Here is a 17376-nt window from a genome sequence, read left to right as displayed (position 1 = left end):
CTGGAAACATTGCACTGCAGGCAGCAGTGCTGTTCCTCTTCCTCCCCTTACACCAAAGGCCGAGACGGAACGCGGCACGCGCCCGCGCAGCTGCAGCCCTCAGCACCTCCTGCACGCGCCGAGCGCCCGGCGACCCGCCAACACGGGGCAGGAGGAAAGCACGGCTTTGGCCGAGTCTGCGGAAACCAAATCACAGGGCAGGACTGCGGCTGGTACAAAGTCGTCCGGCAAAAAGGTTTCTGAACAGGTCCGACTAAAAAGCCGCGCTTGTTCCCTACGCGGTCGAAGAAACACAACGGCACCGCCAGCGCCCGGGCCGCCACCACAGCACCGGCAGCTCCCGGCCGTTAAGGAGCAGCCGCGCCCCGCCCTCCCGCGTTCCCCTCACAGCGGCCGCCCCCCCCGCCCTCCATCCCGGCCCGGGGCCGCGCACAGCGCTGCACGAGCACACGCACTCTGCTTTGTATCTAAATCTTTATTAGAACAATCCCCAAGAGCTGTAAAACAGTGAGCAACAACAGAATTAAATATTAAACGCTTCAGTTACCAAAGGTGTTTAAACAATACGTTCCTATTTCTGCATAGCAGAAGCGAACAGGTTTTAGAGCTCAAGCTGCCGTGCGCTCTTGTTAACTTGGTTTTGGCACGATAATAACACACCTTTACCAATCACATAATTATTGAAACAGACAGCAATTTCCATTTCTCAGTCCTTGCAAAGCCCTTCTGTGATCTTACACCTTGTTCTAGGGGACAAATGCCTGTGGGCTTTCTGTAACGTCACATAACAGACAGCTGCAGTGTTAGTGCTAGTAGTATTAATTAAACATGAAGAAACAGTTGTATTTCCCACTTGATTACAGCGCAGTACAAATTACTTATTACCTCAAAAAATCATCACCTGTATCAAAAGATAAAAAATCTAGAATAGTTTATAAAACACCTCCAGAATAGCAAACCATCAGTCTTAAAATGGAAATGACTTTACGCTCGTGAGCGACCAACACGCTGCGGCAGAACCACGTGCATTTCCCAGCTGCTTTCACTCCAGCTGTGCCCCAATGCTCCCCGCAGCCATGGGGCGCGGTGCTCGCGGACGCTGTCACCGGAGGCAGAATTGGCCGCACGTGGAAGTCCACTATCCATAAATCGAAGGTATAAAGAAGTCTACCGCTGAAAATTGAATGCTCTGACATCATTTTTATTTAACTGTTTGCAACAGCACAATTGCCACGTGTTTTCTCCTGGGCCAAACGGCATGCTCTGACAACAGCAACAGAAAAATTGTGCATGTTGCATTATGCAATTCAAATACATCTGACTTTTTTCCTACAATTAAGCTCTGTACCAGTTAATTTCAAATAGAGTACTGCTTCTCCTAGCTAGCCTTTTCTGTTGAGTCATTTATGTGACGCGAATCAACTTCAGGATATAAGCCAGGTAAAACAACAGCCAGGTAAGGCACTTCGTCAGAGGGCACAGGCGTCCAGGCTGAGCAACAAGCGACCGGTCGGAGGGACGTTCCGTTACAGAGGACAGTCTTCTACAGTGACTGCCATGGCAACCGATTTCAGAACACTTACTGACCTCCCACAGGATAAGCCTGACATTATGGCTGCCAGATCACCGCACCGGCCTACTGCAGGATGTGCAACAGCGAAACATTTCATACGTGTAAATACTGACGTTTGCAGGACTACTCAGCATCCTTACAGCACCCGACCCACCATAACCAACCGCTGGATACTACTTGGAAAAAAGCCTCAGTCAGGAAAATAATCTCATTTCACTTTTTTTTTTTTTTTTTTTTTTTTTGTGGGGGGGAGTGAAGGGGGACTTGGAGGGAGGAGGTTCCTTTTTTTGTTTTTTTTTTCTTTACAAAATTTGAAGGCTTGACATTAAAACTTTGGTATAAGACATGCAAATAAAAGCCATCCATTAATATATCACAGGGAGACACAATGAATTAAACCAGAACTAAAGCAAGCTTATTGCATGGATATGATACTGGCTATTTTCTAGTATCTCATAGCTTCTACATTCTGCTTGTTCAAGAACTCCAAAGAAGTCTGATGCACTTAACAGGGCCTTTCTTCACAGCCATCCCACTTCTCCAGCTCTTCCACTGGCCAGAAAAACGCGCAGCCCGGGGCTGGGCAGGACAGCAGAAATCCCCCCAGCACCGCCGGGTGCCTCGCACACAGCAGCAGCACCAGGGCTCCTGGGCTTCCAGGTCCCCAGCCGTCCCTGACTGCCTGCAGCACAGCCCCCCACCGCACGGCGCCGCGCAGGGCTGCCCTGCCCTCATGAAATACTGGAAATTTCATCACCGACTCTGGCTGGCTCAGGATCAAGGAAAACGTAACCTTCCACTGCCTTACACTCAGCCGCACATTCCACTCCACAGCAAAGAACGGAACTTCAAATTTGGTTCTAACTCGAGCAACAAGGCAGATGCCCAGATCCACAGACGCTGGCACTGGAAGCTGTGGGGCAAATCTCCGGACACGGCTCCCCAGGACTAACCGGGCCATCCTACCAGCCTAAAAACTTCTAAGTGAGTGTTTTCCAAGTAAATACTTGCAATAATTTCTACTTATTTCATTAACAGTAGTTTATTTTTTTAAGCCAATTTTACTATTAAATCATTATTACTTATTTATTCAGTTTATTGATGACAAAATTAATATGGTATTGCTTTTATTTTCACAGTTCTCTTAGTTATATCATAAAGAAAATGGCTTTTAAATTTTCTTCTCAGAAATGATGATCGCTTACATTCTAAATAATTTATTTTCACAAAATAGTGAGTGGAGTGATTTATAACATTTATATATATTTACTGTATATAAATAATAATGCAATTTAAAATTTTCACTTTTAGAAATTCCTTTAGTAAATGCATAGGTTTGTTACAAAAGTCCTCTAATCAAATAACTGTATACTACTCTGTTACACTTCATTCTTAATAATCCCTACGGTTACATTCATATGATAAAAAAAGCACACCGTATTCAGAAATGAGCTTTTTCAGTTGAGGTCCCAGAAAGAGCCTGGGGTCCAGTAGCGACATACAGATTACCTAATGCAGTTCCTTTAGCTGCAAACTAATTGCATGGTGGTTAAAAGATGGTAATAAGCAGACCACGGACCGTAAGCTCAAATCTCGCAGACAAGTGAGATTTCTACTAACAGTGACATGTGCCCATGATGTTACTGGCTTAATTCTCTCGGACAACATCCGAGTAATAGGGGTTTCAATATTCACTGCCACACGTGTGATGAGAATAGAAAGATGATGAGGACAGAAACCATAAGTCAGTTTTCAGAAGCTATATTTCTCAGCCCTTTCTGTAAGTCAAGTTTACAGTATCTCAAGTGAGGTTCTCAAAAACCGAAGGTGCCCAGTCACCAGTTCAGTTGGAAACGGTATGCCTTTATTTTACATTATCTAAGTCCAAACGAGAACCACTCATTTGTGCTTCGGGGGGAAGAGCTACGGTGCCTGCTGGATCACAGAACTCACACCAGCACCCTGCTACTCGTACCTCCACTCACAGGACTCCATGACCCCATCATGCCCATGACTCCAAGCAGGTGGGTGACAACACTCGTGCATTAGCATCACCCCAGGCCTACTGCATAAAGGATAGCCTGTCTGTCCTTGTTGGGATTCAAGTGATCACAAACTGAAGCCGTAAGTCAAAGAGCAAAAATCATTTTGGAATATGTATTGTCAGTAAATTTTCCCCAGAAATAAGAATTCAGATCATTTGGAAAAGAATTTGCCTTTCTCTTTGTGATAGCAAGAGACTCTTTGGGCTAGCAAAGTATTTCCAGCAGCCAAATTCCTGCCATGGATTTAGAAGAGGTATGTCACATGCCAGCTCCTGAAAGTGGCAATGGAATACCTCATTTAGTACTGTGGAATACGTGAAAACTAGTAGCACGCCTCAGAACCTTTTTAGTTCAGCTCATGGCAGTAATGGACTCTGTAGACAGAGTATAAGATACTTTTTATGAGCAGAGCTGTAACTTGACCCAGCGACAGTTCTACTAAAGGGAGGTTCATAGGCCTGAACAGAATGTTAATATGCTTTTCCTAAAAAAAAAAATAAAAAATTCTAACAACCAACGATCTTAACGAGTCTCAAAGAGGACACCAAATCTTTTGGAGTTTCTTCCAGTAGCCAATTAATGCTGCACCATGAGGAGACTCCAGTCCAATATCTTATTTTCGTATCTTACTGTATAAGCCACTGAGAGACCAGAGACTGCAGGAAGTGCACGCCTTGGATCTCAGAACCCATGCTGCCATTGCAGTACCTACTGAGAAGCCTTTCTGAACTAGGCAGATGCAGCGGAGGTCCTGTGTGCACATACAGCCAAAACTTCCTTGCAAGGAAAACAAAATATCGCGTTCCATTTTCCTCTCAGCGCAGCTCAACTTCCTCATAATGTAGAATACAAAGACTCACTGAAGACGGGATATTAACACAAGCATCTGTCTTTTACACATCAGCTAGGAAATGATACCTTTGCCAACGTGGATCAGACAGAACTTCGTCTGCGTGAACCACAGATCTCTCTTTGAAGCACCATGGGATCCTGTCTCAATTATATCATCTTTCAAGCACAGCTCAAAGAAAACTTCACTTTAAGCAGCACCAACAGAGAGAGCAGTCTTCTCAGATTGCTTTCTTCAGGACTACACGTACCATCATTTCTTAGAACACACACTTGTCAACGGGATTAAAACCTTATTACATTTCAGTGTAGGGAACCATTAATGCATGTATAATCACAGTTTAAATAGCTGACAACCAGCATGTACAAAAAATACAATCATAGCACCATATTTACAGATTTAGTAGCATCTCTGGTTAACTAGAGACTCCCAAACTATCTTTTTTATGGCTAATTAGGTTACATTTAGTGCTTTCAAAAAATTGCCTGAATATCTTTTACAAATATACACTTATAAAAAGAAATGTTATCAAAACTGCTGTCATTTAAGGCAGCAACTTGTGTTAAAAAAGTTATTAAAACATTATTATAGACTTACAAAAGCTTCAAATTTACATTTTTTCTTTCCATAGGCACTCTATAGACTAAAATGTGGCCTTGTTTCACAGCTGTTAGCTTAAGCTTTTAAACTAATAAAACATTATCAATGCTGCTGATTTTTTAAAGATGTAAGCAAGAGGAAAAAAGAATCACCCATTAACCAGAAGCATCATTTACAGTATTTACTTGTGCCTAATTTACACACATTTTGCTTAAAAGTGACACTGTTTTGATGCTGAGGTTTATTGCATGTTATCCTATTGCCTTCTTAGGGCTTAGCTCCTTCTTCCCTAGAATTCGGTGGAGGCTAGCTGACATGAAGTAGGGTTTTGCTGTAGATCCATCATTTCTTTCCAGGTCTTCACCTGAATTTACACAGCAAAGCAGCAAACAGCAGCACACCAAACACACGCATGAGAGAAAGAGAGAGAGTTGAGGAACGGAGAGAGCAAAAGAATCAATATTTTAAAAACTCTCAGGGAAAGTTCTGAATCGTTAAAATGCTGAAGGACACCACAAAACTTTTTTTCACAAGTCAGACATTGTTTTACATAAAGCAGAGGCACACACCTAATTATTTTAAAGTGACAGCCACGCATCCCTTTTGTTCTCCATTCCTTTGCTCTGGAGCTGTAAGTGAGGTTGTCAGGAACTCACAATGCCTCCACAATGCTGGTGGCCACGTTTTTTCTAAAGCAGCCCACATTTTGACCAGAGGTAGCTTTGGGTTTAAGCATTTTTTTCAACTGGACCTTTTTCACTGCTTGAGATGAAGCTCTCCAAAAAACCTAGTGCTGCCAGTGCACAACATCCTACAGTATTTCCTATTGTATGACAGCAAATGGAAGCACGGGAAGCAAAACAGAACATGGATTTAAAGTAACGAGATGGTTGTATTCCTTGTTTTCCTACAGAAGGTTGTGTGTACATCACTGGTCTGGGTTCAGCCCAGCGTTAATGCCTCACACAGACAGGTGAACAACTTCACACTGAGGGGCAGTCTGGAAAGAGCGTGCAGTGGAGAAGGGTTACTGCAACTGCAGCCTTGCAAAGGCAGGCAGCTGCTTCTGACAAGCCAAACAGAAAGCACTAGTTGCATGGAACGGCCACAGATGTCAGAGAACGCCAATCTTCACGACAGCATGTCGTGACATGACAGCATGTACTGCACGTATAGATTAACTGTAGGCCTCTGGGGTAAACTAAAATGAAGATCTGATAGTTTTGAGTGTGCCAACCAACTTCCTAAACTTTATCAGTTTGATTAATTTGCATTTTATTCTCAACTTCTTAACTATAACTCAAGTTAATATTCTTAACTTGAGTAACCATTTATGTGCTTATTTGTTTTCATTTTAACTTATTTACTGGATGATTATTAGTAGTGTTAGGTGGATATCTGCTCGTGCCTCTAGCGCTGACAAAATGTCTTAGGGCATACCAAATGCGTGTCCATAAGCTCTTTTAAGAACCCCCTATTGTTTTACACTAGCCTGGTATTATCTCACACATAAAACAGATCTTTCAAATGTACAGGGATAATCAGTCATGAGAAAAGAAGGAAATTCCTAGTATATTTTGTCTTTTGCATAAAACACTCTGCAATACATGCTGAGAAGAACCAGTGGTATGGCCTCAGAATGACAGGGCTGCACAGAGCGCTGCTCATTTTATTTCAGCCTTCACTCAGTGAAGTTAGTAACAGTTAAAGAACATCTGAAGAAGAAAAGCCAGATATCCATGTGAGCTGCAACTCCCTTCTCTTACTTTAAGACTGAGACACACTTCTGCACACAAGCATGCATCGAAGAGTGAGTCTAAAAAGCAAAGTAATACTTTTCCTCACTCAATCTCCAAGCACGTAAACAGAATTCTGTAAGGAACAGAACAGGTGCTTTTGTACTCCTCCTGTGACTCACAGGTATTAATGAAAGAAAACTCAGTACTTACAAAAGCAGAGGAAAAGTGTATCAACACACATTGCATAGACACTGAAGAACCCGTGTGCCACTAGGTAGGAGCCAATAATGACAGTCTACAAAAGACAAACCACAATAAAACCCCAAATGTTAGCTCGACACCAATGTGGCGATGTTAACACAAGTCAGATGCCTACTCTGCTAAGCAAACTTTGGAAGATTTAATTGCATCTCCTTAATTTTGTTAGATGCTACTGATGCTGTGGAAAGGGATTAGACATTCAAGACACTGCATGCAGTAGCCACCAGTTTTTCAGCTGTCAAACTGAAGCCATTTCAACCTCCATGGAGAATATCTGTAAGCACATTCTGAGCTCCTTCAAAAGACAGTAATCTAAAGAATCACTCATCCTAGAGTTGTTCCACAGTCCCCATGGGCTGCTCTGTAGCAAGAAAAGGGACAACACAGACTTTTTCCATTAGAAGCCACAGTGTCACTGGTGCTTCACCATCAGCCTTTGCTGTTTGGGAAGCCTGAGCAAAGAAAACCTGAAACCTTTTTTCCCAGAAGGTGCAGAGTTACTGCAGTGCGACTTCTGTCTGAGCAACCCAGAGGAGCGGAATATAACAGAGCTCCTCACTGAAGAGCACGACAGCAGCTGTTAGCAGAGCACACCCTGACTAATCTGAACACCTCAAACTGCCTTCTGTGTTCAGGGGGTTAGACAGTTGCCTTACCAACAATGGTACCCAGTAGTAGTTTAGTGCTGGTGCTTCCTGGGCAAAGACTGGTATTCTCTGTGTGAAGAAGAAGAACGCGAGAACACCTGCAAGAAGCACAAAAGATTAGCAATTCCTGGGGTACCTGATTTCTGAACACCTAAAGGAGGGATGTGACAAGAGCAACATACAGTAGGCCCAAGGTTGGTTTATACAAGAGTCTGTGAACGATACATTTCTCCACCCTAATTATCTCCTGGATCTGTATTCTGAACAGAAGAGAGATGTACATGAATCAGTTACCATAATGGTATTCATAGGTCCAGGAAGACTTCAAACAGTTGCTTTATTTCACCACTTTGCTGGATTTAATTTCAAAATGATGATGAATAATAATGAAGATGACAATAATGTGGGATAATAACAAAGATGAGTGGGTGGATTTTTTTTCCTAAAATAAAAGCAGTCAGCAAAATCCAGCTTTAGATTCCATTGCTTGAAGAAATTCTTAACTATTTCATAATAAAATAAAAAGAAATAGCAGTGCTAGTGAAGTACACAACAGTAGATTTAGAACAGAACAGCTCATTTAAAATGGAAGTAGTCAAAAGAACTTATTTTTGAAGAGAAAGAAGGCACGAATGAGTTTCAGTACTTCATGGCTTACATTTCAAAAATATTTCAAATCAATTTTGTGCCCCAGCTTGCAAGGCCTTCTGCAGTAATGACAGAAAAATTTAGATCTGGTCTTGATAATAATTTTCAATTTCTACTCACAATATTGTTCACCAGTAATCTTTTAAAGTATACAAAATACAAATTACATTATTAGTAAAACAACGTTTTGAAACTGCTGTCACAACATAGATAAGCTGTAAAGAAATACTACCAACCTGAATTTCTCCAAGTGTTTCATTTTTAAAAGATCAATTCAAGCCATGAAATATCAAAAAATATTTTTTTATATTTACTGACAGCAAAGAAGAACTGCGTGGATATTATAAACATCTTATTTCTTTACTTTTGGTTGGAGATTTTTCTGAATGGGACTGAATATGGCACGACTTCATGCCCACCCCTGCAGACCTGCACCACCTCCCTCGTGTGTGCTGCCTGCTCCAGGTGAACGCAAGGAGCTCCTCTGCTCCGCTCTCGTGGAGAGAGAACGGATCATGGCTGATCTGTGGGGTATGAATTTGGTTTGATCCAGCTGCAGTGCTTTGGCTGCAGAAGTCCAGAATGTTAGCAACACCTGCCAGCCTAACAAAAGCAATTACAGAAAAGATGCTGTACAACCACACAGGGAATAAAGAGGAGGAAAAAGAAAAAACATAATAATTCAATAGTCAGACCAAAGAGAACCTCTTAACTGCTAAGTAAGCATACATGAACACGGGAGGCACACTTGTAGGTAACAGTAAATAGGAATTTGGAAAAAAATCAGTCATCTTACCTACACCACCAGCTACCAGAATTTTCCCCAGGAATAAAAGAAAGTCTGTGACTTTGTCCAGAACTGCAACTCTGTTCAGCAAAGGACAAAGGATACATAGTTACCACAAACCTTCAATTTGTGTTCTTCTTCATTACATCTATGGATAACTGACAAAAGCTGGTTTCACAGACTGACAATGTAACAAAAGCAGCATTGAGAAGAACTTCATTACAGCCTAATCCAACGAGGCAAAAAACAACCCAAACAACCCGAGCATCTTGCTGAATTAGGCCTTAACAAGGCAGGCCCAGTGAATTAGGCCTGCAGACTGCCTATTGCCCTTGGTAAAAAAAACAAAAATTAAAAAAAAATTAAAAAGTGTCAAAATATCCTTGTTTCAAACTTCCCGCTAGGGTCACAGACAAGCTAGCCCAAAAGAGGCAAAATAAACACCACAACAAAAAGCAAAGTTTATGCAGACTGTTGGCAGGTCCTCTTCTCTCTTGGTCCCATCTGGCCACATTTTGTGACTTCATGCCAAATCCACATCGCTATTTTAAGATACATGGTTACACTGAAGGTAGGAGCTCTCAAAGCAGGGGGACAGCCACTGATGAACGAATGAAGGAAGCCAGACAGAAAAACAGTAAGCCTGCAGACTTCACTGAAAGCAACAGCTGCCGCCTTCTGCTTGAAATCCTGCCAGCCTGTCTTATCAGAAATTGCAGGTAAATAATGGTATGGAAAACGAGCTTCGCATCATCAGCCTCATGCCAGCAGTGACAGCTGTGCATAGGGTAATATACCGTACTGACTGCCATGATGGATGAGCATTAACAAATATTAAAGAGAATAAATCATTATTAGCCCATGGGAGATCAAGAACTGAAAACACACAAAATAAACAAAACAATAAAACTGTATGTCTGCATTTTAGCTATTACTCCTATTAAGAGCAGAAACACAAAGGACAGTGAGGTGGTAGTTCTGAGAGGAATCAAAGGCACCTTCTTTTTCCTCCTGCAGAGGCAGTACCTGATACAGACACAGCACCTCTGTTCTGATATTAATGCAGGGTAACAGAGTGGATGTATTCCATTTTCCCCCATCCAGTCCTTTCCTCCTCTATTTTAAGCACTGGTTCCATTTTGGTCTCTTTCAACATCCCCTTCAATTCCTCTCTTCCTCCCAGCCCTTCACTAAATAACATAAACTACTTTCCGAGCTGTTTGAGCAGGTCCAAAGCGGGGACACGAGGGTGCTCAGAAGGCTGGAGCACCTCTCCCGGAGACAAGCTGAGGAGACAGGCATGCTTCAGCCTGGAGACAAGGCGGCTCTGGGGAGATCTCACTGTGGCCTTCCAGTACAGTAACAGGTTGATATGCACTGGATGGGCTTTAAGGTCCCTCCCAACCCCAGTCATTCTATGATTCCATGATCATCCCATTGCTTTTTACGCACAGATCTTCTCACATAGGGCTTCCATCAGTTACTTACAGGCAGAATTACAATCTAGTATGTGCTTAGGATTCTAAAAGAGCAACCTAAACGGAACAGTTACATTAGATCAAGTTTGCATAGGTTACTATGCCAGACAGCTCCCTTTTACAAACTGGCTACTAGAAGTGATGGCCATGTCTCTAGACAGAACCAGTAATGGTTGGAGCAGAGGTGGAAGAGGAAGGAAGTGTGTCTTTGCAGAGCAACAGCAGCAAACACCGACGTTTCCAAGGACAGCAGGCGGCCCCTTACCTCACCACGTTTCTCATGAGCAGAAAGAACGCCTCCTTTGCCGAGGTGCAGAAGTTTTTACCATATATGGCAATCTGCAAAATAACAGCGCTGGTAAGGACTCGAAAGATCAGGGCGCGCCCGGCACTGAGGATCACGCTCCCTAGCGCACAGCTCCCCCTAGCGCACGGCCCGGGAACGCTCCGCGAACACAGCGCTTCTCCCAGGCCCCTCACGGCGCTTCCCGCCACTCTGCGGCACAGCACCGTTCATCTCTCTTCCAATCACCTGACTCTGAGCGTGCTACCCCTACAGGTCTGAAAGGGCACAACTTAGCTTTCCAAAGAGAGCAAAAAATGCTTCTTACTGAGGGATTCTTCTCCTTGCTAGCTACCCACGTGAGATTCATACCCAGTGGAAGAGGAACAGGTGCTTGAAGAGCAGAAGTGAGTTGAGCCATTTAGATAAAGACTTGGACCTGACTGTCTCAAGAAGAAATCAGCAATATCAGTATCAAAGTCAGTGGATTTACGTCAGCACGAAGTATGGCCACTGAAGTGACAGAGGAACAAAACCATTTCATCTTTCTGGAATAACGTCTACAAAGCGGGCAGTGTTTAGAAAGCTCTTCTGGAGTGCAGTCAGTTTGCCAGCTGTAAACAGGATGTTCAAAAACAACAGCATGGGTCAAAATGGACCCGTTAGTCCCACTTACTTTGAGATAATGCCTGCGACTAGCATTCAATCACTTACATTATTTCAAGTCAGAACATCCTCAGGTGAAAAACGTAATCTATTTATTTAATGACAACCTGGGATTTCTCTTTCAGAAGCCAAAATAACAGGATTTATTTTAGAGTAATATCACTGCTGCTGCTAATAGAATTCGTGCTTTTGCCTTCCTGGACAAATACAGACACCACACGCCTTCTGACATCCTTATTCAAACGCTGCCTCCAAGCAGAAGTGTCGCATCAACACGCAGTAAAAAACAAGTCTGCGTTCCTGTTGAAGTAGGACTCCTGCTGCTGAATCAGAGGGAGGAAATTAACCAGTGCTGCCATTCCCTTCCACTTCCTTTGTAGGGAAGGGAGAAAGGACAAGGACAGGCAAGAAAAGGAAAGAACTTCGAAGAAAAAAAACCCCTTACTTTTCCATTGTAGCACCACATGCACTTCCTGAAAACTCCCACAAATCACTTTATTCATTCAGCAGATTCTAGTACTGCTGGCTGTTTACCAACTAGTAACTGCTAGGGTATTTTAGTGTCCCAGACAGGGCAGACCACATGCAAAGACAGCACATACCATGATGTAGGCATTTCTGTTTATAAATTTTAAGAATCTTTCCAAACACCAGAAACAGCATTTGAGGCAGCAGAGTAGAAATCTAGTGAAGGAGTTCTGTGTACCTGAAAAAAGGAGAAAGCACATCATAGACAGAACTTAGGAACAGTCTCCAGAAAACAGAAACACGTTGAGAAGAAAATCTTAAAACTGTGGCGAAAGCAGAAATGTTCTTTTCTCCTGGGTACAGACTCTGCTTCCTAACCAAATTTAGCTCAAAAGCTTTCAGCTAGATGAGATTCATGCCCCACGTGAACTCCACATTGAAGATCCAACTCACTCAATTTCAGCAAATCATCACAAATTCCATGGCTGTCAAATAGAACTGCAACGGCTAGTGCTAATGTGGAAGTCATCTCTTTTCATTTCTGAAAAATCATCTGGAGAAAGGAAGGAAATAATTTACCAAAGGAGCTTTTAATAACCCAGTGCCGATTCGTAAATCCCACCTTTCAGTTTGTGATCCAAGTACTCCAGTATTACTCTGATCAGCTGGACAATTGCAAGAATTAAGGCTCCAAATGCCAGTGAACCAGTATGGTATCTAAAACAAAATAAATGCTATTTGATGGTTGCATTCACATTAGTTAGTTCAGTCAAAACTTTATCTTAATCACAGTGGCACTGAACACGCATTCCCTGTCAGCACAACCCTTTGAGCAGTGCTGGAAAAGACGTAACTTTCACAATAAAGTCAGCCCTAGTCTGGGCAGAGTATGCATGGGAGATGTAATCACTGCAACCTAGCTGTAAGCTGAACTGTCAGCCAGTTATCTCATCAAGTCAAGAGAGGCTTTGAGTATCAAAAGATTATTATGAGCTCACTAATCCTATACCCAGGTTTTTAAAATGCGCCTATTCCTTACTTTCTATTAGTCAGCTATGCGCTTATTGACTCAGTGCATCCTCTGAGTTGACAGGAAGCATCATGCTTTTAATGAGAAGAGCTAAGCCTATAATGACAGCAGTTAGGGCACAGGACACAACACAGAGCAAAAATAGTGGGGTGCACATCCTGAACAATGCTCTGTCTTGCTTCACCCACACTCGTAACAGCAGAAGGATTGTCCTACCAAAAGCTCACCTCTGCAAGCACAGAGGCACAACTTCAGGGGGATCCCAAATGAGGCACTCAGAGGAAAGGACAGCCAACCCCAAGAGAGCCATCAGTCCCTTGGCTCAGATGTAAAGCCCATCAAGGTAAGTCAACAAGAATTGACTTCTTGAGCACCTTTCAGACTGGAGAGTGTTAATGACTTGGGGTACTGGACACATTCTGGGTTGCAAGGGAAGAGAATTATGAGATGCTTAGAGGAGGAATGAAAGGCAAGTGAAGGGAGGAATCAAGCTTGAGGAACAAGCATGGTTAAAAATGAGGGATAAGGGTAGGTACAAAAAGGCTGCATATAAATAGCTACAGGTCAGCAAAGTTCCCGGCCATGCACTGCATTTGATCAGTACAGTCTGACCTATCTTATTAAATTCCACCTCCAGCTATTTTTCTTAGTGAGGGACCTGCATGCCAGAAGCTCAACTAAGACCACAGGTTAGAGTGCCTGAGCAACTGTGGTGCCAGTAATTGGAGCAAATGAGAGTATGTGAGTGTGACTGCCAGCAGATATTAAGGTTAATTAGCTGGTGAGTAGCGTAGGCAGCTTGGGAGCCAAGTATGTGCATATTTCCCTAAAGCTGAAACTACAGGATGAGCTGGCTACTAGGGGGACCTGAGGGTCCTGGTCAGTCGCTGGAGAGATTGTAGGAGCTGCGGATCGGCTGAGACCTTTTTGTGTATTTGCCTCCAGGAGCAAGGCACCTGGAGAAAGAGGCTGCTGGAGGAACCAGGGGTTCTGAAAACTGCCAGAGACAGATGTCAAGGGTTACTGAGAGGTATGTGTGCGTACAAGCGCGTGAGTTCGTCTGTCTGCCTGTCAGTGAGGAAAGGACTGTGTAGGAACAACTGGAGCAGGGCTGTGAGCCTCAGGGATTCGTACATCCAGCTGCGAGTAACTGGGGCGTTTGGGGATCCAAGCACCAGCTACTGCACTAACAAGAGTCTAAGGCTACTGGCGGGACATGCGCCCTAAACATCTGTGTGCATGTACGATTATATATTCATAAAATTGGATAAAAATGTAGGGGATGATGGGAGCTACATACACCAGCAGACCTTCAAACTGATCAGTAAGGGACTCTGTAGAGGGGAACAGGCTGATGCCACTAGGGCTGCTGGTGTTCGTGCAAGTACTCTGTGCGTGTGCAGGTCAACCTGCATGGCAGCTGTGTATGTGTGTGCTGCATACATGCATTTGGGTGTGTGTGCCTACTGGGAATAGCTGCTCAGCTTTTGCAAGGCTGGACCTCGCAGCATCAAGATACAGCTGCCTTGCCCTGCTGGGCTACTGGATTCATGATCCCCCTAAAGAATACACTTCCGGGCTAATCATTTTCAGTTTATATTCTCCATCTGGCTTCCTTAACTTTAAAAAGAGCACTTGTTGAATAAGTTACAAGGCTCACACAAAGCTTCTCAGTCTTACCGTATTGCCCGTCCAAATGAAGAGAAGAGCGGCCACAGTGGAATGTCAGCTGGTTTTCGAGAAGCCCAGTAGTAAGAGGCAAAGGCACCAGCAAGGGTACACTGACCCAGTGCAATTGCAAAGTTTACCAGCCACAGAAAGACAAAGGCATTGGCTAACTGAAAGATGAAGATGTACTTATGGTACAGGCTTTCTCCTCCATAAAAAGCAAATGTACATTGAGCACCTGGGCATAATTTTGTTACATTGGTTGTATTAAATGTCTGCATAGAAAGAAAAAGAAACAACACAGTGAATTCTGTATAGAGTATCTCTAGGTCAGTGGCAATACAGCATCGTATAATTCTGCTTGATGTTTCCTTAACTTATCCAGCACTGCATTCCAATAGTACATGAGCTTTTTACACACTTCAGGATTTATGCTAATGTCTTATGCAAAAGCTTGACTTTAATGTAGTTAGCAAAAAGGGCTGTTGATCACTTGCCTGAAACAAAAATGAATGGAATTTGAATTTCAGGAGTATCCTTTTAAGATACATACATTGCTATGGTTTCATTAAGGAAAACACACCCAGGTATATACTATTTGTTTGAAAACAGTAGACCAAATCAGCACCTTGGGTAAATCACTCATTTGAACTGAACTGAAGCAAAGACAATGAAATAGAAACTTTACAAATTCAAAAACAACTTTCCAAATAAATCTGTATTTTTCTTTCTTTCTCACCCTGTAAAATAGAGCCACTAACATCCACCTGCCTTATAGCACAGTTTAGAAGAAAAATTAGTTTGTTTGTAAACTGCTCTGAACAAAGGAGTGTTATCTGAAGTATACTAGTTGCAGATTTAACATAAAGAATAATTATTTTAAAATATGCATGTTTCCTAGCATTGCATTTAATAGCAATTAAGAAATGCAATTAGTGTAATTTTTACTAAAGGTAAACACTAGTTACACTTACCTCTGGGTCACAAGTCAGGTTTGCATACTTGCACAGTGTTTGATTAGCCATTACTTTATACACAGGTTCTCCTGATGTAGCTAGAAAACTTAATGAAATGTTTTAAGGAGGAATCACAGAACTAGGCTTTGAACAACTTAAGACTCTGCAGTGGGGAACAACTGGTATTAAAGAGCCTGTGTAGATAATAGGAACATTATTTTTGCTATGCAGGTATGTACACAAGGGTCTGAAAGACATGACAGAGCATTCTCATTACTCAGAGAACTAAGTCAACCTCTATCTCTGAACTATAAAGCCTGACCAGAATGGGCAAGAGGAAGTGTAGGGGCTGACGTGCTGGAGAGGAGCTTGGCCTCCTGGGGGGCAACAGGTTGGCCATGAGCCAGCAGAGAGCCGCTTTGGCCAAGAAAGCCAACGGTATCCTGGAGCGCATTAAAAAGAGCGTGGCCAGCAAGTCAAGGGAGGTGATTCTCCCCCTCTACTCTGCCCTGGTGAGGCCACATTTGGAACACTAAGTACAGATCTGGGCTCCCCAGTTCAAAAAAGACAAGGATCTCCTAAAAGGGATTCAGCAGAGGGCCACAAAGATGAGACAGGGTCTGGAGCATCTCCCCCACAAGGAAAGGCTGGGTGACGCGGGTCTGTTCAGCCTGGGGAAAAGAAGACTAAGAGGGGGATCTGACATGTTTGTAACTACCTAAAGAGAGGTGGGAAGCAAATGGACGAGGCCAGGCTCTTCTTGGTGGTGCATAGGGATAGGACAAGGAGTAATGGCCTAAAACTTCAACACAGGGAGTTCCATACTAACATGCAGAAGAAATTCTTTTCAGTAAGGATGAGGGAGCACTGGAAGAGGCTGCCCAGAGAGGCAGTGGAGTCCCCTTCTCAGGAGATGTTCAGTACCCATCTGGACGCCCACCTGTGCGACCTACTGTAAAGTATCTGTTTAGCAGGGGGTTGGACTCAGTGGTTGGACTCAATGATCTCTTGAGGTTCCTTCCAACCCCTGCAATTCTATGAGTGCGATTCTGCAATGACCTTGAAGGTAGCCTCAGTCTCTCCTGCATGCCTACTATGGCAAGGCCGTTTATGCAGTGGTTCTTTGACTACTCTGCTTTGATGAAAGTAGACACAGAGCACAATGATAAATTCACATTGTCCTGAACAACCACATCTGAACATTGTGGAATGCGAAAGAAGAAAACTTTGTTTTCAAAAAGCAATGCTCCTGTTTCCAATATCTTGTCAAATCCCTGCTTTTCCAGGAACAAACAGTGGTGGCTGAGAGAACTCCATGCACTGTAAGTTCTCATTCCTCTCCTACGCTTCTCTGAATAAAGACCACTTGGAAATTCCCCAGCTAAGAGACCCCGGGCCTGTAGAGCAAGCAGCACATTAAATGCCATATTCCTTCTTTGCTGAGGAGTTTTTTTCAACTATTAAAGTCAACCTTAAGTAGTACACAAGGCCTTACATGATCCTTACTGCCTTGGCAGAAATTAAGTCCACTGTCCAAACTATACATTGCATCCAACTATGCAGTGAGAAACAATCTTGCATCAATGCAGCAACTGACAGGTAACTAAATAGGCTTCTTGATACTGGCTTGGTTCGGTGATATCACAGAGCATGATCTTCTCTTTTAGAGCAGAAAAA

General features: G+C 43.1%; 1 protein-coding gene across 1 annotated transcript in view; it reads right to left on the bottom strand.

Annotated features, from left to right (window-relative positions):
* Positions 1-457: 457 nt before the first annotated feature.
* Positions 458-17376, bottom strand: part of SLC44A5 (solute carrier family 44 member 5) — a 59339-nt gene continuing 42420 nt past the window's right edge. Inside the window, exons 14-22 of the mRNA XM_052666098.1 lie at positions 15718-15805; positions 14756-15018; positions 12668-12762; positions 12180-12283; positions 10894-10967; positions 9160-9230; positions 7725-7813; positions 7018-7102; positions 458-5432 (exon numbers count right to left, since the gene is read on the bottom strand). Of these exons, the coding sequence (XP_052522058.1) occupies positions 5320-5432; positions 7018-7102; positions 7725-7813; positions 9160-9230; positions 10894-10967; positions 12180-12283; positions 12668-12762; positions 14756-15018; positions 15718-15805 (982 nt within the window). The 3' untranslated portion in view covers positions 458-5319. The remainder of the gene's footprint in view (positions 5433-7017; positions 7103-7724; positions 7814-9159; positions 9231-10893; positions 10968-12179; positions 12284-12667; positions 12763-14755; positions 15019-15717; positions 15806-17376) is intronic.

Source organism: Tympanuchus pallidicinctus, unplaced genomic scaffold, assembly GCF_026119805.1.
Source record: "Tympanuchus pallidicinctus isolate F22 unplaced genomic scaffold, pur_lepc_1.0 scaffold7, whole genome shotgun sequence".
NCBI classification, from domain to species: domain Eukaryota; kingdom Metazoa; phylum Chordata; class Aves; order Galliformes; family Phasianidae; genus Tympanuchus; species Tympanuchus pallidicinctus.
Note: the sequence above shows the minus strand (reverse complement) of the source record. Positions and strands in the feature narration are given on the sequence as shown.